This window comes from Geotrypetes seraphini, chromosome 6 (genome assembly GCF_902459505.1).
Source record: "Geotrypetes seraphini chromosome 6, aGeoSer1.1, whole genome shotgun sequence".
Classification (NCBI taxonomy): Eukaryota; Metazoa; Chordata; class Amphibia; order Gymnophiona; family Dermophiidae; genus Geotrypetes; species Geotrypetes seraphini.
In genome coordinates, this window is record NC_047089.1 from 124,916,215 (window position 1) to 124,940,983 (window position 24,769).

Sequence of the window (24,769 nt, forward strand, 5' to 3'; positions counted from 1 at the left end):
GTTTGGAGAACTGAGAATATGTCTGCTTATATCATTTTTTTAGCACAGCCCAGGAAGCCCTGATGCAGCTTAGCGAAACACGCTGGCCATCGTCGGCTTTGGCTGAGCAGACTTGCCACAAGAACAGCAGTGTGTATGAAAGACACTTAGGCCTGATCCAGCACAGTGCTGGGAAAGATAAACATTTATCATAACAGTATTAGTAACATTATATACTGGCACACAATCCGGACGCAGTCCAATTACATTAGCGGGAAGCAATTTTATGGTCCCTGTTCTTTAGGAGTTTAGAGTAGAGCTCCTAGCGCATGTGGATGGAAATTTATTGAAATATTTGAATATTTGAAAAGTATTTATTATTGAAAATTTATTTATTACTGAAGGAAGAGGAGTTTTTTATGCCGATGAGGTAACTCTAATAGTAGCCTGAATGCTTATAAAATTAGCAGCAGGCATGAGTCTAAGGCTTTTTCTCCCCCTTTACAAGATTCCTGAAGCATAGTGGTGGCTTTTTGAGTTTTAAGTACATAGTGCGTTGTTGAGCCTTAGGAAGAGGTTTAAAATTATGCAATTGTAAAGGAGTAAAAAGTGAAATCTCTTTTTTGAGAACAGGATTTGCACTAGGTATTTGCGTTTTTTGACTTCTTTAAAGTTCCCTCCCATAAGCAACAGGTCACCAAATTGCAATAGTTGGTTGTGGAGCCCCTGAAAAAAACAGGCAGCAGGATTGTTAGGAGCAAATACATTGCACAATAATAACGGTCGATTATTAAGCGAATCGGACGCAATAACATAACGGCCATTAGGGTCATGGATCACTCTATGGGTTTGCAGTTGGAGATCTTTATGAATCAGAACGATCACTCCCCCCTTCCCATTGATGGGTACCTCCAAATGAGCGCCCACCCACAATGTACAGAGCTTGACATGTTCTGCAGACAATAACCAGGTCTCTTGTAAGAAGGCTATAGATGTTTTTAGAACGACTCAAATGTAAAATTTTATAACATTTTATGGGGGAATGTATCCTCCCTACATTCCACGAAGTCAATGTGTACTCCAGAGAAGTCTATTCAGAGGGGGAAAATGCAGAGAAGACTATCCCCCCTAAGGGCACCAGAGGGGCATCCCAGCCTCCACTCCTCCAGCTCCAACAAAACCCCAAAAAGCAGTCCAACACCACCCCCTCCCCCGCCCCCTCCCTACTATAGAAAAACACCCAGAAGGCATCCCACCACCCTCCAGGCCCTGTTCAAACATTTGGGTTGCCTATCCTTGTACCCCTGAGCACCTTCCCCCCTGATCCCCAAAGAAAACCCCAACCACCCACCCTCTCGGACCCCCTCCCTCTCCCACATACACACCCTACTGCTCCCCCAACATTCCCCTTGTACACCCCCTACTGGGCATCTCTTCCAGAAAACAGAGAACCCCCCACGGGCCCCATCATTACTACCGCCCCTGCCTCTATCCTTGCCTCAGCCATCCATTATAGTTCCACACAAATACAGCAACCAAACTCCCAGCCCAGAAGGCCTCAGATAAGGGCTCCCCCAGGTCCCAACCAGGAGAGAGGAACTCTCGGTGACCAATGAGGTGGAGGCACAAGAACCACCAGTCGGGAGAAGCCATTCCCATTGATGCTTCAGAACCAACAATCCCAACAAACTGCACACTCCTTCCCGAGCTGCAATTATTACCCTTCCACCCAGCACACCTTTATACTCCCAACACCAACAAACCAAACAGTGCAGAGCTTACCAACAGATGTAAGTCCCCACTGAAGAACACAAGTCCGCTGGGCTATCCCCCAGCCAGGCCAAAATAAGGGAACAGCCACAGCTTGGCGCCACCCACTCAGGAAGGGCCCTCCGGAATCTGCTCAGCGAGAAAATGTTGGGCAGCCTCAGGTGAATCAAAGTGATGAGCACGGCCCAGATGAATCACCTTCAGGCAAGCTGATTACTGCAGGGCAAAGACAATCTTCTACTGAATTAAGCTAGTACAGAGGGGAGAAAAGCGACGCCAGACCTGGGACACCTCCGCCGAATAATCCCGAAAGCACAAAACAGTCTTATTTTCATGCTGTAACTTTCTTCCCTGCCGCAACGCCCTGAGTACCTTGACCTTATGCCAGTAATTGAGAAGGTGGCAGATCACAACTCCAGGACGATCCATGCCCTCTCGGCGCTGGCCCAGGCGGTGTTCCCTCTCAATCAGCAAGGGACCTAAGGGCTGGGGAAGCTGCAAGCACTCGGGCAGCCATTTCTCCAGGAAATCCCCAAGCTCCCCATCCCTGATGGTCTCAGACAGGCCAACGAACCGCAAGTTATTATGGTGGGACCGGTTCTCCAGGTCCTCCACCTTTGCTAGGTCTCCTTCACCTCTGATGTTAGGGAGGCGAACCACTGGTCGAGGGTGTCCAATTTATCCAAGATGCGCTGGAGCTTATCTCCCAGGGTCCCCTTGATCGCTGCCTGCACCTCTGCAGTTACTTCCGCAACCACAGCGAATTCAGAGACTCCGGCAAGGGGGGCGCCATGTGCGCTGCCATTTTAGAGTCAGACAGCTTGCTCCGGTCTTAGTCCTTTTTTGTAAGTCTTATCGCCATCCAACCCCAAGAGAAAACAGAGCCCACACCGCCAGGCACCCCGGGTAAGGACCGCTCCGCATTATATAATTTTGGGCGGTAAAATGCTGATTATGTGCCAATCCGCGGTCATGGGTATTGGAACTGCAGGAATCTGCTGCCTACAGTGCCATGTTTCTGCCAGAAATCTCTTATTTATTTTTAAAACAGGTCTAGCCCCAAATGTCCAAATTGTGCCCTGCACATTTATTAAAAACTTTCATTATCTCTGCAAAACGTCCAATGTGCTAAACCTGCCCAAATCCCACCCATAATATGCCTTCAACATGCACCCTTGAGATTTAGATGCACTGTAGACAAAAAGCCTAGCAGAACATCTAGAAAGTCTGTTTCAAAAATGATGACTTGGACGTTTTGGTGAGAAAAATGTCCAAGTGTCACTTTATGCCATTTTTGGACGTCTTTCTGTTTTGAAAATGAGCACATCACGTAGGCATTCAAACGTCCTCATCACATCTCCCTTCTCCTGCCTCTCCTCCAAAGCACACAGGTCAGGGGTATTTCTTGCAGTTGTGTATGTAAGTAATGACATACTATCACACAGCAATTCTGAGTCTGAATTTTAACCATTTACATCATCCTTTGGCATGATGTAAGTGCTTGCACCTAGGGTTAAGCACATGCATGCTAACTTATGCTTTATTATATAATGGCAATTTCATGCTTAACACACTAGCAAATGGGCCTCTAATGTTATAGAATCTCCCCCACATATCATTTTTAAGCACATATTTGTTGGATGAACTTTATAAAATTTTTTCCATTATATAAGTATTTGCATAATTTTAGGTGGCTGAATATGTATTTACACATATTCAGTTGATATGTATAACTTGTTTCTTTGTATGTATATATCTGACTAAACTTTTAAAAATGTCATCCATAATGTTTATTAACAAAATACTGTTTTTATCTAGCCGTAGCATTAAAATTTTATTTTTGTGATCACATTAATTTTGTCACATAGCTAGCCCCTGCCTGGACCTGCAGGCGGACTTAGCCATGCTTTCTTCTGACCTGTTGGTGTGGCTTCCTCAGGAAAGAGGAAGGCCTTTCAGGTAAAACAGCCCCTGCCTAGTTGCCCAGGCCACACAGATAAATTTACTAAGAAATGGGAGACACAGTCCAGGCATTGTTAAACTTACAATTCTAGGCTTTATTGGTAGTTGGGCTGAGCACCATCAGCCACAGTCATGAAATTCATAAATCATGCAAAATAAAATGGTTCACACAGTTGTCAATAATGTCCAATGGTCAAGTATGGCATGCAATATAATTCCCCTGGACTTTATCTGGTTAAAGACAGTCCTCTTCACCAGGGTTCAGTTAAGTAGAAATGCCATAAAAATAAATTCATACATGAAAAGAAAACTGCAAAACATGGAAGGCAAGCACAGTAGCAAAACATAGGCAATAAAGCCAAAGTCCCCAGCTTAACTTGTGAGATATAGTGTCCAGCTTTCAGCCCTTGCTCCGTTCAGAGCTCAGGTGGTTAACAAGACTTATCAGCAACAGCTGAGCTTTTCTATGGAGGTAGCACAGTAAGATGCTGCAGACAAGGTACTATTGTTGCAGAGGCTTTATCACAGAAACTTCACAGGTTTAACTTTACAGTAGAGAATGATAAAGTGGCTGTTACCCATAGGTAGCTGCAGGTAACCCACCAAAACGATGGGGGGGAAGTGCTCACTGCGGGCACGGGGACAAGGCCATCCACCGCCCCATGGAGGGTGAAAGGCCTTGTCCCCGCAGTTAAGGGAGGGAACGCGCAAGGTCACCTCTTTCCTACCTACCAGTCAAATCTACCCCCTTCCCTCCCTCCCCCTTCCCTTTGTGGCACGTTAGTTTCCAAAGTAACTTGCTCAAGCCGGCCGAGCCTGCCTGCAGTCGTGTGTGTCTGTGGGCAGAAGCTTCTCCTTTGACGCAACTCAGTCTTGCTACTTGAAAGGCAGGTTTTATCCTTTTCTTAGTTTAGAAACTAACCTCCATCTGGTCAAAGCTGGCAACTGGAGGTAAGTCAAAAATATCCATTGCCTCTTCTCCAGCTAAGCTCCCAGCAGTGGGACTCTGGTTAGGCAAGTCCTCTGCCATATCTATGTCCTCCCTGCTTTGAGGTTGAGGAGAGAGACAGCTCCCCTCACCTTGGGCATGCTCCTGTTGGTGCCTCTGCTTTGTTTCCCCTGTCTCTTCCTTCCTTTGGTTCAGGGCTCTGTTTTTAAGTGTTTCATAGTCCCACCCCTCTCTCCTAGGATGGGGGTTGGGCTGAAAATCCATAGGGAGAGGAACCTGGTTTCTCCTAGGCTAAGGATACTGTGAATACACTGCAGGACCAGGTTTCCACTTCATAGTAAAAGTCCTAGCAGGCTTCTTATCATATTTGAACTGGTATGGTGTTTTCTGCAGACTATTCTTAGGCTCATACTTTTCTTCCTCTACCTCACTGTCTGAAGGGTAGTCAGCCATTTCTATATCCCTATTCCTCACCTGGTCAGCTCTTTTGATCAGGGACCATGTTCTGTTTTTATTAACCACAGGGACAAAGCTGGCCATGGGTTTGTCACAATTTGCAAATAATTGTAAGTTGATATAATTCAAAGGTACCATTGGGAATTATTTTGTGATTTTACTTATATATCTTTCAACAACATAGCACAGCTACTACATGATATATACAGTATATATATGATATCACAATGTATGTGAAAATATAGTTTGTGAAGTTACTCGTGATTTTTTTCACCCTCTTTAGGCATTTATGTCAATGTTCCAGATCCTTACTCAAGAAGGATGGGTAGATGTAATGGATCAAACTCTCAATGCTGTAGGACATATGTGGGCCCCTGTTGTTGCTATATACTTTATCCTCTATCATCTCTTTGCTACACTGGTAAGTTTTCTTTTTCAAATATCATTTAAAAAATTTCATAACAGCATTAAAGTCCCCCGCCACTATTAAATTTGAAGCAGCCAGTAGTAGAATCAACTGCTGAAAAGTTTTGAAAAATTCAGCTTGATTTGAATTAGGGGCATAGATGTTAAAAAGCGCCAGATGATCTTTCCCCAAGATCATATCCACATGAACCCATCTACCTAAGGGATCTGCAGAAATCAGATTAAAAGTAGCTGAGCATTTCCTGTGAACTAAGATAGCCACCCCAGCCTTCTTACCCACAGCAGGAGTGAAAAAACAAATGCTTAACCCGCCCCCCTTCCAATTTCGATTCAATGGCGGATATGTGAGTTTCCTGGATATAATATATACCCGCTTCCTGTTGTTTTAGAAAAGTGAGTGTTTTTTTCCTCTTAATTGGATGATTTGAGCCCATTGACGTTTAAGGAAAATAATTTTAGACTCATTGTACCATTTTAATAAAAAAGGAACCATAAAAAATAATCCACAAATACCAGATATTTTCTTAATTTCCCTTTGACGTTGTAGGTAAATAAAATTTTTCCCCACATCCAGGATCCCAATCTAAACCCCCTCACCCTTTTACCACAAACCCATCCCAATAAGTATGAAAACCTGGGAGCGTACTTATATAGACCAGTAATGATAAACTCCCAATAAGCCTTCAATTTTCAAAATTGTACTATCCACACCCCTCCCATACCCTTGTATATCCCCACCCACCCCGCTCCTTCTCAAGAAAATAACTCATGGTCAGCTTGAATGCCTATGGCAGACCCATAATACTCCCTCCCACCCTGCACTAACTCTGTCTAGAATAAATAAATGAATATTATAGTAACTTCCCATAAACCCTTTTAAAAAAGTTAAAAAAATCAGTAGAAATGATGTATTAATCCTCTACCCTCCTCTAATAATCTTGCTTTAAAAATGAGGAATTTCCACACTCTATTACCTTCAAAAGATACTCCATTACTCACATAATACATACATATATTATTTGATCAAATATACAAAATCTTTACCATTTCTCATGAATTTAACCTACAGCTCTCTATAAACTTAGAAAAGACTCATAAAGCTCCTAAGTAAACTCAAAATATCTAACTAAAAACTGCATTTCACTAAAATTCATCAGTTTAATTAAATATTTAACCCTGTCATAATACTACATTCAACAAGAATATAATATAGAACAGTCCATATATAACATATTATATATATACCTCCATATATGACTACAATACAGTATCACTTTTATACCAGCAAATATTTGATATTGATATTAATCATGAACTATATAAATTCAATGAATTAAACCAATTGTCTTCCCTATATCATTTTTCAAACCTTTAAACCATCCCCCTCTACCTTATAAAGTGCATATTCAGTCATACAAATTGATCACCAAAATAAATATGTTTCATGTGTAAGAAAAACTTAGCCTCACTGTCATTAGCTTTGTAAAACTAAATACATTAAAAGACTGAAGTGTGCAAGCTTTTTTGCAACTTTTGAAATAAATGATTTATTTATTTTTAACACTATAACACTTAGGTAAAATAAAAATAAACATAGGCTTCCCCAACATTATCATTATTATAATTTTTAAACTAAATATTTGTAAAGATTGGAATGTTTAGGCTTACTACTATTGGAATAATAGATTTATGAAACCTCCTCCTCCCTTACCACAGCCTCCAGCATCTGACAGCTTCTTAAATTACAGGCGATGAAGAAGAGCCGTGGAGAGCTATACGTATGTCACTGCACTCATCAAAAGTATAATATAAATCGACCTCTAATGAATCATTTTACCCAGAGAAAACCTGCTCTCTAATAGTACTTTCACCTTCCTCAAGCAGAAAACCACCTATAAACAAAGATGGATCCATTGTTGGACAAAAAACCCAGTAAAATACTAAAGTCATTAGGGTTAGATAACTTGGTACAATCCTGTGGATTGAAAGATATGGCGGGTTATTCATTTTAATGCTCGGGAATGTTCTTTCTGCTCCCAAGTCTATAAATCATTCTCGCGAATAGATTATGTTTTTATATCAGATAAAATAGTACAGCAGGTCACAAAAGCCACCATAGATCCAATTTGTCAGATCATGGAGGAGTTTGGATTAAATTTAAAATTGCTGAACAAGATTGTAGTAGACCTGTTTGGAGATTTAATAATATATTGCTTGCGGGTTCCAACTTTCTTGAGGAATGTCAATTAAAAATGAAAATTAAAAATATTTTCAACTCAATGCCATAGAGAACATAAGAACATAAGAAATGCCGCTGCTGGGTCAGACCAGTTGTCCATCCTGCCCAGCATTCCGCTCATGCTTCAGCCCTCAGGTCAAAGACCAGTGCTCTAAATGAGTCCAGAGCCTCACCTGCGTACGTTCCAGTTTAGCAGGAACTTGTCCAAATTTGTCTTGAAACCCTGGAGGCTATGAAAGAAGCTGAAGACCAGAACGCAGAGGGTGGCGTTCTCAGAGATCCTGCCAGTGGCCAATGAGAAGAGGCAGACGGAGCTGCAAGCAGTCAACACGTGGATGCGACACTGGTGTGAGGAAGAAGGATTTCACTTCGTGTACAACTGGACAATGTTCTGGGGGAAGAACAAGCTATTCAGAAAGGATGGACTCCACCACAGTGGAGACGGAACGAGGCTTCTTGCAAGCAACATCAGGAGAGAGATTGAGAAGTCTTTAAACTAGGAAGAAGGGGAAAGCCGACAATCAACCGAAAGTCGATGGTTCGGGAACCAGTATATCCAGAGGATACTGTGCAAGAAGTTAGCAGGGAAGACTCAGCGGATCATGGACAGGACAGAAATCCAGATGGATCAAATGGGACGCAAGAGGGAAGAAAGTGCAAGAAAGTAACATGCCACAAACTCAAATGTATATACACAAATGCAAGGAGTCTAAGGAACAAGATGGGTGAATTAGAAACTATGGCACAAAAAGAGAATCTTGACATCGGCATCACGGAGACATGGTGGAACAAAGAAAACGTCTGGAACACTGTGCTACCGGGATACAAGCTATACCACAGACAGAATGGGTCAAAAAGGTGGGGGCATTGCCCTGTACGTCAAAGAGGGAATAGAGTCTGCCGGAGAGAACACGCTGGAAACAAAGAATGTTAGAATCTATATGGGTCAAAATTCCGGGAACAAATGGAACGAAAATGAAGATCGGCATCTACTACCGACCGCCAGGGCAGTCCAAAGAAATTTATGAAGAAATGACAACTGAGATTAAACACAACTGCAAGGGAGGAAATGCAGTTATCATGGGTGACTTCAATTACCTGGGGATAGACTGGAACCTAGGCACCTCCAGCTGCAGTAGGGAGACTAAGTTCCTGGATGCAATAGGCAATTGCTTCCTGGAACAACTTGTCAAGGAAAACACGAGAGGAAATGCAATTCTGGACTTACATCTAAATGGACTATGAGGGCCGGCGCAAGATGTAGAAGTAGAAGGGACGCTGGGAAGCAATGATCATAATATGATCTGCTTCAACCTGGACATGAGGGTGAAACAGTGATCCAGAACAATGGCCACGGCGCTGAACTTCTGAAAAGGGAATTTCAAAGGGATGAGACTCATGGTGAGGAAGAAGATTAAGAAAAGGATAAGTGTTGTAAAAACGCTGGAGCAAGCATGGTCCCTTTTCAAGGACACAGTCACTGAAGCGCAAAATCTATATATACCGCGTATCAACAATGGATCCAAGAGGAAAAAGGAACTGGCGTGGCTCACTGTAGCGATGAAAGAAGCGATCAGAGACAAGAAGATTTCTTTTAAAGTATGGAAAAGGTAAAAAATAGACAAAATCTGGAAATAGCACAAGCAACATCAATGCAGGTGCCATAAGGCTGTAAGAGGGGCCAAAAGGGACTATGAGGAAAAAATTGCCAAGGAGGCAAAAAACTTCAAGCAGTTCTTTCGATATATTAAGGGGAAACAACCTGTGAAGGAAGCGGTGGGGCCGTTGGATGACCATGGAATAAAGGGAGTGCTAAGAGGACAAAGCCATAGCCGACAAACTAAACACGTTATTTGCATCTGTATATACAGAAGAGGATATATGTAACATACCGGAGGCTGACAGGCTATACCTAGGAAACGAAGACGGGAAACTGACTAGGTTGACAGTCAGTCTAGAAGAGGTATGCAGGCAGATTGACAGACTTAAAAGCGACAAATCCCTGGGACCGGATGGCATCCATCCGAGGGTAATCAAGGAACTGAAAGGGGTTATAGCTGAACTGCTTCAACTAAAAAGCAATCTGTCGATCAAATTGGGAAGGAATCCGGAAGACTGGAAAGTGGCAAAAGTTACACCGATCTTCAAGAAAGGTTTGAGGGGAGATCCTGGAAACTACAGGCCAGTGAGTCTGACCTCGGTACCAGGAAAGATGGTAGAGGCGCTGATAAAGGATTGCATCGTTGACTACCTTGACAGACACAATCTGATGAGAACAAGCCAGCACGGCTTCAGCAAAGGAAGATCTTGCTTGACGAACTTGCTGCACTTTTTCGAAGGAGTTAACAGGCAGACAAAGGTGACCTGGTCGACATTGTATATCTGGATTTTCAGAAGGCATTTGACAAGTCCCGCATGAACGACTATTTAAAAAATTTGCAAGCCATGGTATTGAGGGTGAAATACACACGTGGATCAAAAACTGGCTGGCAGATAGAAAACAAAGAGTGGGGGTAAATGGACAATTCTCAGACTGGAAAAGCGTCACCAGTCGAGTGCCGCAGGGTTCAGTGCTTGGGCCTGTGCTCTTCAACATATTTTTAAACAACCTGGAAATTGGAACGACGAGCGAGGTGATTAAATTTGCAGATGAAACAAAGTTATTCAGAGTAGTGAAGATGCAGGAGGATTGCGAAGTCCTGCAACAGGACATAAACATGCTTGAGGAATGGGCTGCGACATGGCAAATGAAGTTTAACATGGACAAGTGTAAGGTAATGCATGTTGGTAACAAAAATCTTGTACATGAATACAGGATGGCTGGTGTGGTACTCGGAGAGACACCCCAGGAAAGAGACTTGGGAGTACTGGTCGACAAGTTGATGAAGCCATCCATGCAATGTGTGGCGGCGGCAAAAAGGGCAAACAGAATTCTTGGAATGATTAAGAAGGGGATCACGAACAGATCAGAGAAGGTTATCATGCTGTACCGGGCCATGGTATGACCTCATCTGGAATACTGCGTCCAGCACTGGTTGCCGTACTTAAAGAAGGACACAGTACTACTCGAAAGGGTCCAGAGAAGAGTGACTAAAATGGTTAAGGGGCTGTAGGAGTTGTTGTACAGTGAGAGATTAGAGAAACTGGGCCTCTTCTCCCTTGAAAAGAGGAGACTGAGAAGGGACATGATTGAAACCTTCAAGATAATGAAGGGAATAGACTTAGTAGATAAAGACAGGTTGTTCACCCTCTCCAAGGTAGGGAGAACGAGAGGGCACTCTAAAATTAAAAGGGGATTGATTCCGTACAAACGTAAGGAAGTTCTTTTTCACTCAGAGAGTGGTAGAAAACTGGAATGCTCTTCCGGAGGCTGTTATAAAGGAAAACACCCTCCAGGGATTTAAGACAAAGTTAGACAAGTTCTTGCGGAACTGGAACGTAAGCAGGTAAGGCTGGTCTCAGTTAGGGCGCTGGTCTTTTTGACCTAGGGGCCGCCATGGGAGTGGACTGCTGGGCACGATGGACCACTGGTCTGACCCAGCAGCGGCAATTCTTATGGTCTTATAGTGGTTTTATGTCTACACAAGGTATTGTTCAGTAAATAGTTTGAACAATATAGCAAAGTACTCTTAGGTAGGTGGATGTCATGTACCCAGGGATCCAGAGAAAAGGAAACATTTTATGGAAAGAATAGATGTTAATAAGTCTCCAGCTCCAAGGTAGTATAAGATGTGTGAGGTAGTAGGTGAGTAGGAGAACTTGGCAGTCAAGGAACAGGAACATAAGCATTGCCTCTGCCGGGTCAGACCAGAGGTCCATCGTGCCCAGCAGTCCGCTCCCGCAGCGGCCCCCCAGGTTCATGACCTGTAAGTGATCCTTTACCTAAACCTTTTATTCCCTAATCATTTAATATTCTGTATAGTAACCCTCTAACTATACCCTTCAATCCCCTTCTTCAGGAAATCATCCAAACCCTTTTTGAAACCCAATATCATACTCTGTCCCACCACCTCCTCTGGAAGCACATTCCAGGTGTTCACCACCCTCTGAGTGAAGAAGAACTTCCTAGCATTTGTTCTGAATCTGTCTCCTTTCAATTTTTCTGAATACCTTTCAATTTTTCTGAATTGTTTTCCCCACTAGTCTAAAGAATCTGTCCCTCTCCACCTTCTCTATGCCTTTCATGATCTTATAAATCTCTATCATGTCCCTTCTAAGTCTCTGCTTTTCCAGGGAAAAGAGCCCTAGCTTCTCTAGCCTTTCAGCATATGAAAGGTTTTCCATGCCTTATATCATCCTTGTTGCTCTTTTCTGGACCCTCTCGAGCATCGCCATATCCTTCTCAAGATACGGCGACCAGTATTGGATGCAGTACTCCAGATGCAGGCGCACCATCGCCCGATACAATGGCAGGATAACTTTCTTTGTTCTGGTAGTGATACCTTTTTTGATAATGCCCATTCTGTTTGCCTTCTTTGAGGCCGCTGCGCATTGTGCCTCCGGCTTCATTGTTTTATCCACAAAAACCCCCAAGTCCTTTTTTAGGTTGCCTTCCCCCAGTACCATCCCTCCCATCGTATAGTTATACATCGGGTTCCCTTTCCCTATGTGCAAGACTTTACATTTCTTTACATTGAAGCTCATCTGCCATTTATTTGCCCACTCACTCAGTTTGTTCAGGTCCCTTTGTAGTTCTTTACATTCCTCAATAATTCTAACCCTACTGGAGAGTTTTGTGTCGTCCGCAAATTTTATAACCTCGAACTTTATCCCTGATTCCAGGTCATTAATGAATATGTTGAACAGCAGCGGTCCCAGCACTGACCCCTGTGGGACGCCACTCGTGACCCCTTTCCAGTCAGAGTAGTGTCCCTTTACTCCTACCCTCTGTTTCCTGTCCGCCAGCCAATTTTTGATCCATCTGTGCACGTCCCTTCCACCTCATGGCTCCACAGTTTCCTTAGTAGGCGCTCATGGGGTACCTTGTCGAAGGCTTTTTGGAAGTCCAGATATACGATGTCTATGGGGTCACCTTTGTCCAATTGTTCGCTTATCCCCTCAAAGAAGTGCAGTAGGTTTGTTTGGCATGATCTTCCTTTTACAGAAACCATACTGGCTTGTTCTCATCTGTTTATTTTTTCTATATACTCGTTGATACTGTCCTTGATCAATGATTCGACCATCTTCCTTGGAACTGAGGTCAAGCTCACCGGTCTGTAGTTCCCCAGGTCGCCTCTCGATCCTTTTTTGAAGATAGGTGTAACATTTGCTATCCTCCAGTCCTCCGGGATTACTCCTGTTTTCAAGGATAGGTTACAAATTTGCTGCAGTAACTCCGCTGTTTCGTTTCTGAGCTCTTTCAGTATTCTCGGGTGGATTCCGTCTGGGCCCGGAGATTTGTCAGTTTTTAATCTATCTGTTTGATTACGTCTTCGCGGCTTACCTCCATGCATGATAATTTTTCCTCTTGATCCTCCTTGAAGATTTTTTCCGGTTCCGGCACGTTGGATGTGTCCTCTCTTGTAAAGACCGACAAGAAGAACGTGTTTAGTCTGTCTGCCACCTCTTCTTCCTCCTTCACCACTCCCTTCCTGTCTCCCTCATCCAGAGGTCCCACCTCTTCCCTCGCCGGCTGCTTTCCTTTCACATATCGGAAGAATGGTTTAAAATTTTATGCTTCCCTGGCAAGTCTCTCTTCGTATTCTTTTTTTGCTCTTCTGACCACGTGGTGACATTCTTTTTGATGCTTCCTGTGCTCTTTCCAATTTTCCTCAGTTTTATCCTTTTTCCACTTCCGGAATGATTTTTTCTTGTCTCCTATCGTTATCTTAACTTCATTGATTATCCATGCCGGGTCTTTTGTTCGATTCTTTATGTACCCTTTTCTAAATCTGGGTATATACAGGTTTTGCACCTCATTTATCTTGTCCTTGAATAAGGACCAGGCTTGCTCCACAGTCTGTGCTTTCCTGGAGCTGCTTCTGAGTTTCCTTCTCACCATTAGTCTCATGGCATCATAGTTCCCTTTCTTGAAGTTAAACGTTGTTGCAATGGTTCTCTTCCCCTTTGGCATTCCTACTTCCACTTTGAATTGAATCATGTTGTGATCACTGTTTCCTAATGGTCCCACTACTTCCACTTCCTTTGCAGGTCCTTTCAGCCTGTTGAGGATTAGATCCAGAATAGCAGTCCCTCTTGTTGGTTCCTTGACAAGCTGTTCCATGAAGCAGTCCCGGTCAGCCTCCAGGAACTCCGTTTCCTTTGTACATTTTGAAATTCCAAGACTCCAGTCTATCCCGAGATAGTTGAAATCTCCCATAACTATGGTGTTTGCGTTTTTACATTCCCGCCTCATCTCGGCTCCCAGTTCTGTATCCTTTGCTTCAATTTGCCCAGGTGGGCGGTAGTACAATCCCATCTTTATCTCGGCTCCATTTCCTCCCAGTATTTTAACCCATAGTGATTTCAGTTGGTCGTTTGTCGCTGCTGATTCCACTCTGGTCGAGTGAATGGTGCCCTTTATGTATAGTGCTATTCCTCCTCCTTTCTGATATGTCCTGTCTCTTCAGTAGAGCTTGTACCCTGGCAGTACTATGTCCCATTTGTTTTCCTCGTTCCACCATGTTTCCGTGATCGCTATGATGTCTAGGTTCTCATTTTTGGCCATGACTTCTAATTCCCCCATTTTGTTCTTTAGGCTCCTTGCATTAGTGTACATGCAGTTCAAGTCCTGGTATTTTTTCTTCCTTGTTATTTTCCCTTGCGTTTCATTCTTCTTTCTGCCCCCTTCCTGACCTGCCGACTCCTGATTTTTGTCCCTTTTGTCTTCCCCTTGTGGTACGTTCTTATTGTCCTCCTTTTGTTCCTTCCTTTCATCTTGCTCCATTTTGACTTCCCCTTGTAGTACACTCCTCCTATCCTCCTCTTGTTTCATCCGGTTCCTTTGTTTTTTCAGCTCCTGTTGTGTGCCATTTGTGTCTTCCCAGCATTTTTCCCACTCAGTATCTTTTCGGGATACTTTCTTCCGAATCATCGACCCTTGGTCGACTGTCGGTTTTCCCCTCCTTCTTAGTTTAAAGCTTGCTCTATTCCTCTCCTGATGTTGTTTTCTAGTAGTCTAGTTCCCGCCGTGCTCAGGTGTAGTCCATCTTTCCTGAAGCACTTGTTCTTGCCCCAAACCATTGTCCAGTTCCTCACGAAGTGAAATCCCTCTTCCTCATACCATCTCCTCATCCACACATTTATTGTCTCTTCACATCAGCCCTTGGTACTGACAGGATCTCTGAGAACGCTATCCTCTGAGTCCTCATCTTCAGCTTCCTTCCTAAGATCTTGAACTGTTCGGTAAGTGCATCCCTGCTGTAGTCTCTCCTGGTGACATCATTCGTCCCGACATGGACTATCACTGCTGTCTCTTCCGTCTCTGCTCCTTCCAGGATTCTTTCAATTTTGTCTACGATGTCCTTAGTTCTTGCTCCAGGAAGATAGGTCACTAGCCGATCCTCTCTCCCTCCTGTTATGTGACTGTCCACTTGTCTTAGGAGGATAAATTAGTCCAGCAGGAGCTGTCAGCCTCTTTAAATTGATGAGGTTTGCACTTAAAATGAAATGGTGTCTACTCACACAGAGAGGGATCCATCAGCTTAAATGAAGTTCAGTTATCATCCAGTGGCTGTACCCAAGTGAGGTGATCCAAAGAATATAGGAGCATATTATCAAACTGCACACCAGTGTTAACAACAAGATAAATAACAGTGTGTTGTCCTGACCATAGGATCAAAGTACAGATAGAGCATCCTTGTGATGAATAGGCTGGAACACTAAGGGGCTCATAATCAAAACAAAAATACATCTAAAATCCCACCTAAATCGGCACTTGGATGATCAAAAAGACAGGTCATCCAAGTGCCGATAATCAAAACGGGTTTTAGATGTATCTAAAAGCAGCTTAGGCTTTTTCACTGCCGCTGTGCACTCAAAGTAAAAAAGGGGCATTTTTTGAGGAGTGGTTAGGGCGGGATGTGGGCCGACCTAGACTTAGTCATCCTGCAGCGATAATTGAAAGTTTAACGAGACTGCCTAGATGGAACTTATACATTGTGAATTAGGCGATCTAAAAATAGGCCTATGTGCCCAGAAGATATCCAAAGTGACCAGATAACCAAAGTACAGACCCCCACACAGTCCCCCAGTGATCACTGACCCCCCCGCCATAAAAATCTGAATAAAAGTGCACATACCTGCCTCTAGAACATTAGAACCTAGCATAAGAAAGCCTTGTAGAGCTAGGAGGCCCATAAGCCACTCTAAACACTGCATTCACAGTAGAAAATGTGAACCCACCAAAGCTCCCCCAAACCCTACTGTACTGCCATATTGGTGGCACTTGCAGCCATAAGGGCTATTGTGGTGGTAGATAAGTGGGTATAGCAGGTTTTGGGGATGTTTTGGAGGGCTCATCATGACCTATAAGGGAGTTGTGGTGAGATGTTTATGTGGCACCTTTTTTGTGAAGTTCACAGCAGTGCTATGTAAGGTGCCCCACTACTCTGTTGCCATGTCTGGGTGACCAGTCCATCACTTTGCTGACCCCTCCCATGTCCAAAAGGTCTTGTTCTATGCGTTTTGAACTTGGATGATATTTTGGACGAGAATGCACTATAAAGATAGACGACTTAGCGGTCTGGATGATCAAACGACTGGACATAGAAATAGATGATTTTTAAAAAAATATATTTTGGTCTATTTTTTGAGAATGGACTTTAGACGCTGCCGACTTTGGATGACTAGTGCCTTAGGCCCAAAACGGACTTAGACTTTTCTTAAAATTATGCCCCTCCACCTGTCCACCAATCAAGGTGAGCTATAGAAAAGTTAAATAGTTTAGCATTAACCATCTAGATAAGGGAGGTATTCTCCAGCTAAAATAAACTTTGAAAGGGGGGGAGGGAGAGATTCATGTACTGAGTGTGGCAACATATTTATTTATTCATTTATTTAGCCCGTCCTCCCATAGGAGTCCAGAACGGGTTATAAGAGTACATTCACAGTATAAGCCGGACAAATTTTAGTGGGAAATACAGACTTGGCAGACATAGGGGGTTTAAATTTCAGCATTTACAGTATAGACATAACATACAGACTTGCATATGCAGACTTAGTGGGCATAGGGTGGTTTAAATTGTAACATTTTCAGTATAGACATAGCATAACATAGAGGTAAAATAGCTTTTGCTTTGCAGGTGTGTGCATCATTGAAGTATGGCAATTTTTGATCCGGTGGGTATCACAAACAAGTTTTACTGGAAGAGAGGTTGGTTTTTAGAATATAGTACAATTTGATTCTGTTTGGAGTGATTTGTAAGTTTGGTAGTAGTTCAAGTTATGCTTGCGATGGCATATGAGTTTTAGTAAGAGTCCATTTAGTGTATTAGGTGGTGCCTTTGAGATACATCTGTCAGGGGTGAAGATGCAGGTCGTTAAGGAGCTGGGTTTTCACGGCCTTCCTGAAGTTCCATAGACTGTCTAACAGTCTAATAGATGGAGGGATGATGTGCCATAATCTGGGTATGTAATATGAATAAGAGCATTTTCGGGCTGTTTCAGACATGAGTGAGCGGCCAGGTGGTAGGACCAGCCATTATTCTGCTTGGGATCTCAGTGATCGTTTGGGTACATAAATTTGTAGTTTTGATACTATGTAATTTGGTATAATCTTGTGGAATGTCTTGAAGGCTAACACCAAGGCTTTAAAGATACATCATTTTTGGATAGGCAGCCAGTGCATGGATGTTAGTGCAGGGGTGACATGTTCACGGAAACCCAGGGAGATGGTTTTTGCGGGTAAGCCCACTAGTGGCGTGTTGCAGTAATCTAAGCGGGATAATACAAACACATACAGTAGTTGGGCAAAATCGCTTTCTGAAAAGTAAGCATAGATGCACTTCAGCTGGTAGAGGTAATAGAAATATAACATAACATTGGATTTCTAGACTGCATTGCCGTGAAGACACTAATTTTGATAAATGATCTGACAGTGACAGGTTTGAATCAAGAATCACTCCTAGGCTGCGCACATTGTATTTGGCTGTAAGGGTGTCATTTCCCCAGGAAAGATATGGGCAGAGGTATGCGCAGGAATCTTTGTGTATCCAGAGCAGTTCAGTTTTTGACATATTGAGCTGTAGTTTATTTGCGGTCATCCAGTTCTTTATTTCAGTTAGGCAGCAAGTCCAGAGCAGCTAGAAAATTTAAATCATTAAAAGGGGGGGGGGGGTCTTTTTTCTGCATCACAATGAGAGCTCATTTAAATACTAATGAGTTCCGTGCAACACATTTGCATAGGGTTCTTGGTGGTTGCTACAAGAATCGATAGCAGCCAAGGAGAGCCCTGAGCATTGAGAGGAGGGTTTCCATGCTAGTAAGACTGCTTTAACTAGTCTCACTGGCATAAAAATCTTTTTATGTATCAGAGCCAAAGTCTTTTGACTACCAGCCTCAATAAAAAGAGATGTCTGCAACATTGATTACCAAAAAGTATATATGACAAAATTTGCATGTATGGTAAAATACAATTACATCATGGTATTTGCAAATTTAGTATATATAATTTTATGTTTTACTGTTTCATGTGAAACAATATCTGACAATAAATAGCTATAATGTAGAATAAGGGGGTAATAATAATAAAAAAAAACGTCTAAAAAGTTTCCTGAGTGGCTACTTGGACGATCAAAAAGCCTGATCGTCCAAGTACCCATAACCAAAGCTGGTTTTTAGACGCATCTAAAAACAGCTTAGGCCTTTCCCCTGCCTCTAGACGCACAGAGAGAAAAGAGGTGTGTTTAGAGGAGGGGAAAGGGCGGGCAGTGGGCGGGAAGTGGGCCGACCTACACTTAGGCGTACAACACCTATAACCAAAACAGTTTAGTCGGCACTTAGACCTGTTTGACTTAGATGAAAGAAAACCAGGTCTAAGTGCCGAAAAAGGGGCCGCTGAGCTGATGGCAGTTCCGGTAGAGGAGTGATGGCATCGCGGTAGGGGAGAAAAGGCATCTCTCCTGCCGCGATGGATCACTCCTCCCCCCCACAAACATCGGGGCAAGAGGGAGCCCAAGCCCTCTTGCCCTGCTGAAGCCGCGACCCCCCGACTTGATCGGGGCAAGAGGGAGCCCAAGCCCTCTTGCCCTGCGGCAGCTGCAACCCCCCCCCCTGACTTGATCGGGCACCCTCCTGCCTGGATCGTTGGGGGAGGGGGGATTCTGTAACAGGTGTTGTTTTACAGAATCCAGCTTTTAGGCGAAGGACTGGCTCCTCCTTCGCCTAAAAGCTCTTCTGTTGGACGTTTGGGGCTTAGGTTTTTTTTTCTTTTTTTTATGACTAAAAAGTGTAGACGTGCTTTGGGTGTACTTTTAGATGTAGTGGAGATTGGGCGTTTAGGCAGAGGAAGGCCATAATCAAAACATGGACGTTTGTTTTGGTTATGGACACTTTACCTGCTTCTGGGTTGAACGTTTAGGGACTTAGGCCAAAAGGGGACTTAGATGCTTTTTTTGATTATGCCCCTCCACATGTTTATCAGCTTAAAGATTTTTTTTTTCAAGTTGTACTGCAACTAGTACAGTTACATAAAGTTTCTAGTGACAATCTTTAATCTATAATTACACCTACTATTGTACTTTGTCAGAAATGTGGTGAATTTCCAGATTTAATCCTTATTTGCATATGTCTTTGTTGCCTCAAGGTTGTGATTTTCAAAATGCATACCTTGTCAAAGTAATTGCTCTTTCAAGAGGAAACTAGGTGGGAATAATATTGAATGTTGAGGACAAACATCACAGTTTTAGAGTCAACAGAGAGAGGCATAGGAATACTTTTGGAAAGAATAACAAAAAGACAATTTAAAATGCATTTTCTTATTAAAAAAAAATTCATAGCCTAGGGATCCTTTTACTAAGCTGCAGTAGCGTTATTAGCACGCGCTAACCCCCACGCTATGTGGAAAAACTAACGCCAGCATCTATGGAGGCGTTAGCATCTAGCGCGTGCGGCATTGTACTGTGCGCTAAGTGCAAGCTAAAATCACTAGTGCAGCTTAGTAAAAGGAGCCCCTAGTAATGAAAGCATAATTCTCAGAGCAAGGAGTTATGATTATAGTTTGATTCCTTTATCCATTACGAAGTCAATTTTCAGAGATGGGACTTTTGAAATTTTTCAATATGTGCATTCTGCTTTTATATGGAAAGTACATGAATATACATCATTCATATTTCCAAAAGTATACGTGTAAACTTTAATTGAAAAAGCCTAAACAAATAGAAGTAGAAGACAGATTTGTGCATTGCACTTTTCTCAAGGCAATTTTAAAAGAACATTTTTCCCCTTAAAAAATGAATCAGTTAGCATGTAAAAAATGTACCCAGATTGTATACATATGCACTTCTTTTTTAATGTGGAGGGGCATTTTCAATATGACATCTAAGGGCTCCTTTTACTAAGGTGCGTTAGGGCCTTAACACGCAGAATAGTGTGCGCTAGACCTTAATGTCAATATTGAGCTAGTGTTATTCTAGAAGTGTACCGCGCAGTGTAAAGGTAATTTTGTGCGTACGCTAAAAACACTAGTGCACCTTAGTAAAAGGAGCCCTAAATTTCATTTTGGGCATTTTGGGGAAAAAAATCCAAAAATCCAATAGAAAATAACCATTTTGAAACCAGAAAAACATCTAACTTTTTGTTTTGAAAATGACCATTTGCTAGATGGTTTTGTGATTATTGTGTCTATCTTTTAGGACAGGGTTTTTTAACCTGGGGTCCATGGATGGGTTTCAGGGGGGTCCTTGAGGATCAGATATAAATTAACATTTATATTCACTATAAAGCCCGGTACTGTTGATTTTTCTCATAAATAAAGAGAGAGTAGATGTAGAAGTAGTAATGGTAGTAGAAAACATAGATCTTTTTTAATTTACACAAGAGGATTGTATTTCATAATTATAATAACTGCCCATTACTTTTTGCATAGAAAAGGTGTGCTTTTTTTTAGATTGTTTACTTTAAAGTTTAATAATACTTTGTGTATATCATATATGTATGAGACAATCAAGTCTCAATAAATAAAGTGCATTATATTCATTGCATACAAAGTTTTATTTATGTGAATATTTCTGGGGAAGGGGGTCCATAGCTGTCATTAGATTCTTAAAGAGATCCGTGACTCAAAAAAGGTTAAGAATCACTGCTTTAGGACCATTCTTAGGGGAGAGTATGGCACAGTAGTTAAAACTACAGCCTCAGTACCCTGAAGTTGGGGGTTCAGACCCAACTGCTCCTTGTGACCCTGGGCAAATCACTTAATCCCCCCCCCATTGCCCCAGGTACATTAGCTAGATTGTGATCCCACCAAGGCAGACAGAGTAAAATGCTTGGATACCTCAGTAAATTCATGTAAACCATTCTGAGCTCCCTCGGGAGAATGGTATAGAAATTGAATTTTAAAAAATGTACACAAACAAGCCATTGGGATGTAGGAGGAGCCAGCAGTAGACTAGCCGCACAGGCTGTAGTACCTGGAGGGCACTACAGTGAACTTCACATAAAATGTCCCAGATACATATCTCACCATAAGCCCCTTGTATTGTATTGTGAGCCCTTCTAAATCCACCCAAATCTTACTTCACTCATCTGTACACTACAACAATAGCCCTTAAGCCTGCAGGCGTGATCTGTGGGTTTTGGAGGACTCACACATTTCAACAAAAAGTGTACTAGGTAGACTGGGATGTGGGGGCCTGGGTCTTCATCTTTATATTGCACTGCACCAACCACTAAGCTACTTCAGGAATCTGTTTGCTACTCTAATAGAATTGGCCATAACATAGAATTGGCCATAACTGTCATACAGGCTGATATGTACTGTTTCTTTCATATCTTTGGGTATTGGGAAGGGGTCAGTAACCACTGGGGGATTAAGGGGCAGTTAGGGGAGAGTGTAGTGCAGTGGTTAAAGCTACAGCCTCAGCACCCTGGGGTTGTGGGCTCAAACCACGCTACTCCTTGTGACCCTGGGTAAGTCACTTAATCCCCCCTATTGCCCCAGGTACTTTAGCTAGATTGTGAGCCCGCCAGGACAGACAGGGAAAAATGCTTGAGTACCTGGATAAATTCATGTAAACCGTTCTGAGCTCTCCTGGGAGAACGGTATAGAAAATTGAATAAATAAATAAATTATGCTTTAATCCCCTCAGTGGTCATCTGGTTAGTTTGGGCACCTTTTTGGCACTTATTTAATACTGAAACAGGTTTAGCATAAAACATCCAATTTTTACCCTGGACATTTTCTACAATGTACAGCAATCATGAGAGATGTAGATCTGCAAGTGTAAAAGCCATGCAGACAAGGAGCTGACCATATACTGTATACCAGATGATGCTAATACCAAATTGATTTATTGAAGTTTTGATTATTCATTCTTCAATAAATCAATTTGATATTGGCATCGTTTGGTGTGTGAGATCTGCTTCTTGTCTTCATGGCATTTTCTGCAATGATTCATTATTGCAGAAAAACATCCAGATCATATGCCTATCCTAGTCCCGCTCAAACCACACCCCAAAACATCCCCTTGAGATTTAGATGCACTGCAGATGAAATGAATAGAAAAACATCTAAAATATGGTTTTCAAAAATAGTGATTTGGATGTTTTAGCAAGAAAAACATCCAAATTGTGCCTTTATACCATTTTTTTGGACTTTTTTCTCTTTTGGAAAATGAGCCCCATAGAAACAGTAAATGACAACAGATAAAAACCTAAACAGTCCATTCAGAACAATTTTGAGGATGATATCAAGATTTGTAATAGAGTGGATACCTCGGAAGAACTGGAAAACATGAAAAAGTATCTGCAAATTTTAGAAGAATGGTATAATGTTTGGCAATTAAAAATTAAATGCAAAGAAGTGCAGAGTGATGCACTTGAGGAGTAGAAATCCAAGGGAGTCAAATGTACTAGGAGGTGAAAAGCTGATATGCACGGATGGAGAGAGGGACTTTCGGGTGATAGTTTATGAGAGTCTGAAGATGATGAAACAGTGTGCCAAGGTGATGGCTGGGAGCAGTGATACTGAAGATATATGAAGCCATTTGTACTATATGTAGATTTATAAAGTCATAGTTTTGAACTATTATTGTATGAATAGAAAGTCGGCATTTATTAAATTCTCCAAATAAATCAGTTAAAAGCAAAAGTTTCTCTCCAACACACGTGCCTTACCTTCTTATTTTTTTCCGATTTGACTCTTGACTTGAAGTTATAACATTTAAAAAGAAACAGAGTGCCAATATGGCAGAACCTGTAAAAAATAATAGTGGAGTTTGGGGTGGTGCTATCTCCACAGAAGTCATTGGAAATGCAAGAAACATGAACACCCCCTCTCCCCAATCTTCCCCTTCCAGCAGAATTATGGGCCACTTACTTTGTAGAGTGGTGCAAGCCCCACAGAAACAACTCTTCATTCCAGATAATTCAGCTTTGGGCTTACAACCCAAGTGTGTTTAAAGGCCTAGTGGTACTCTGCCCTTTCTGTAATGACTTGGTGCTACCCAAGACCTGTCAACCTCCAAGGTTCATAGGCCATACACTAAATCAGGCATGTCCAACAGGTAGATTGCGATCTACCTGTAGATCACAGAGGGGTCAGAGGTAGATCGCCAGTCCCACTTGGCTCCATCTCTCCAGCAGCTCACCCATCACTAGGAGAAAGCTTGTGACGGCAGATCGTCTGCTGCTGATCCTTTGCATGTCTTTTTTCCCTGCCTGTGGGAATCTTGCCTGTAGGTATATTGGGGCGCTTATTGTTTTCGTGCCAATAGTTTGTGGGTATCCCAGACGGCTCCCACCCATACCTTGCGACAATATGCCACAGGCCCGGCATCATACCTAGTCTCCTACCTCTCAGAATCACCCATTCCTGCCGCCGTCCCTAACACCCCTTAGAAGTGTGTTATATACCAGGCGATATCCATTCGCCCGGTCTTTCCTGAATACACTGACCGTATTAGTTGTGTTATGTGCTGGTCACTGATCGCTTTATAGTTCGCTTTCATTAAACGTTTTCGGACAGACACAACAAAGTGTCAAGAATTTGGTGATTTTGGCGGGCTTTTCCAATTTTGCTCTAATTTGCCTATGCTTTGCCTTCAAATTGGTTCAAACCACTGTGACTTTTGCTTGCCTCTGCAATTTTATTTTTGCCTTGCCTTTGTGTTGATTCTACACTGTGTGCAGAATTTATTAAATCTCATGTGGTGGTATTTGAATTTGTTTGGCGGTATTTGATTTTATCTGGTCTGCTGGATAGGTGTTTGAGGGGTTTTTTAATGATTGTTTGGTGGTATTTAATTATTGGTGCCAGTATGATAAATTCTTATTTTTACTTTTAGAACTGCATGTGTGGTTTTGGCATCTCCAGTCCTTGTACTGCACATCATCCAGAGGTTTTCAGTTCCTGTTGATCTTTAATACTTTGGGGCAGTGACAGTTTTGGACCAGATTCAGCCAGTGTTTATACTAACTTAGCAGATTTGGCCTTCTTACATCCAGCCACCCCAGTATAACGAAGATGAGTGTTCCAAAGAATAGCAAAACCTACTATCATGATTGTTAGGCCAAAAATATGGCCCCAAAATGGGAGTCTCGGTTTATATTTCAGTCTAGTTTCAAGTTTCAAGTTTATTGGTTTTTTATAACCCGATCATAAAACAAATATCTGACCGGTTAACAATAAAATCTAGATAGAAAAGAAAGAAGTATTTAGATGTGTTGGGAGAGATTAGTGAGAAAGAAAAAATAGAAACATTTAGAACATATGGACAAACCTGACAGTGAGGGTAATTGGGAAGGTTGGGAGAAAGTTACATAATCTTAGAAGAAATGAGATAGAGGGAAGGGATAAAACATGGGGGGCGGGGGTGCCTGGTATGAGAGAT

The 24,769-nt window shown here is 42.4% G+C and overlaps 1 protein-coding gene across 1 annotated transcript in view; it reads left to right on the plus strand.

The window, feature by feature from the left end:
* Window positions 1-24,769, plus strand: part of NALCN (sodium leak channel, non-selective) — a 1,129,711-nt gene that overhangs the window by 469,783 nt on the left and 635,159 nt on the right. Inside the window, exon 14 of the mRNA XM_033948885.1 lies at window positions 5,400-5,537. Within this exon, the coding sequence (XP_033804776.1) occupies window positions 5,400-5,537 (138 nt within the window). The remainder of the gene's footprint in view (window positions 1-5,399; window positions 5,538-24,769) is intronic.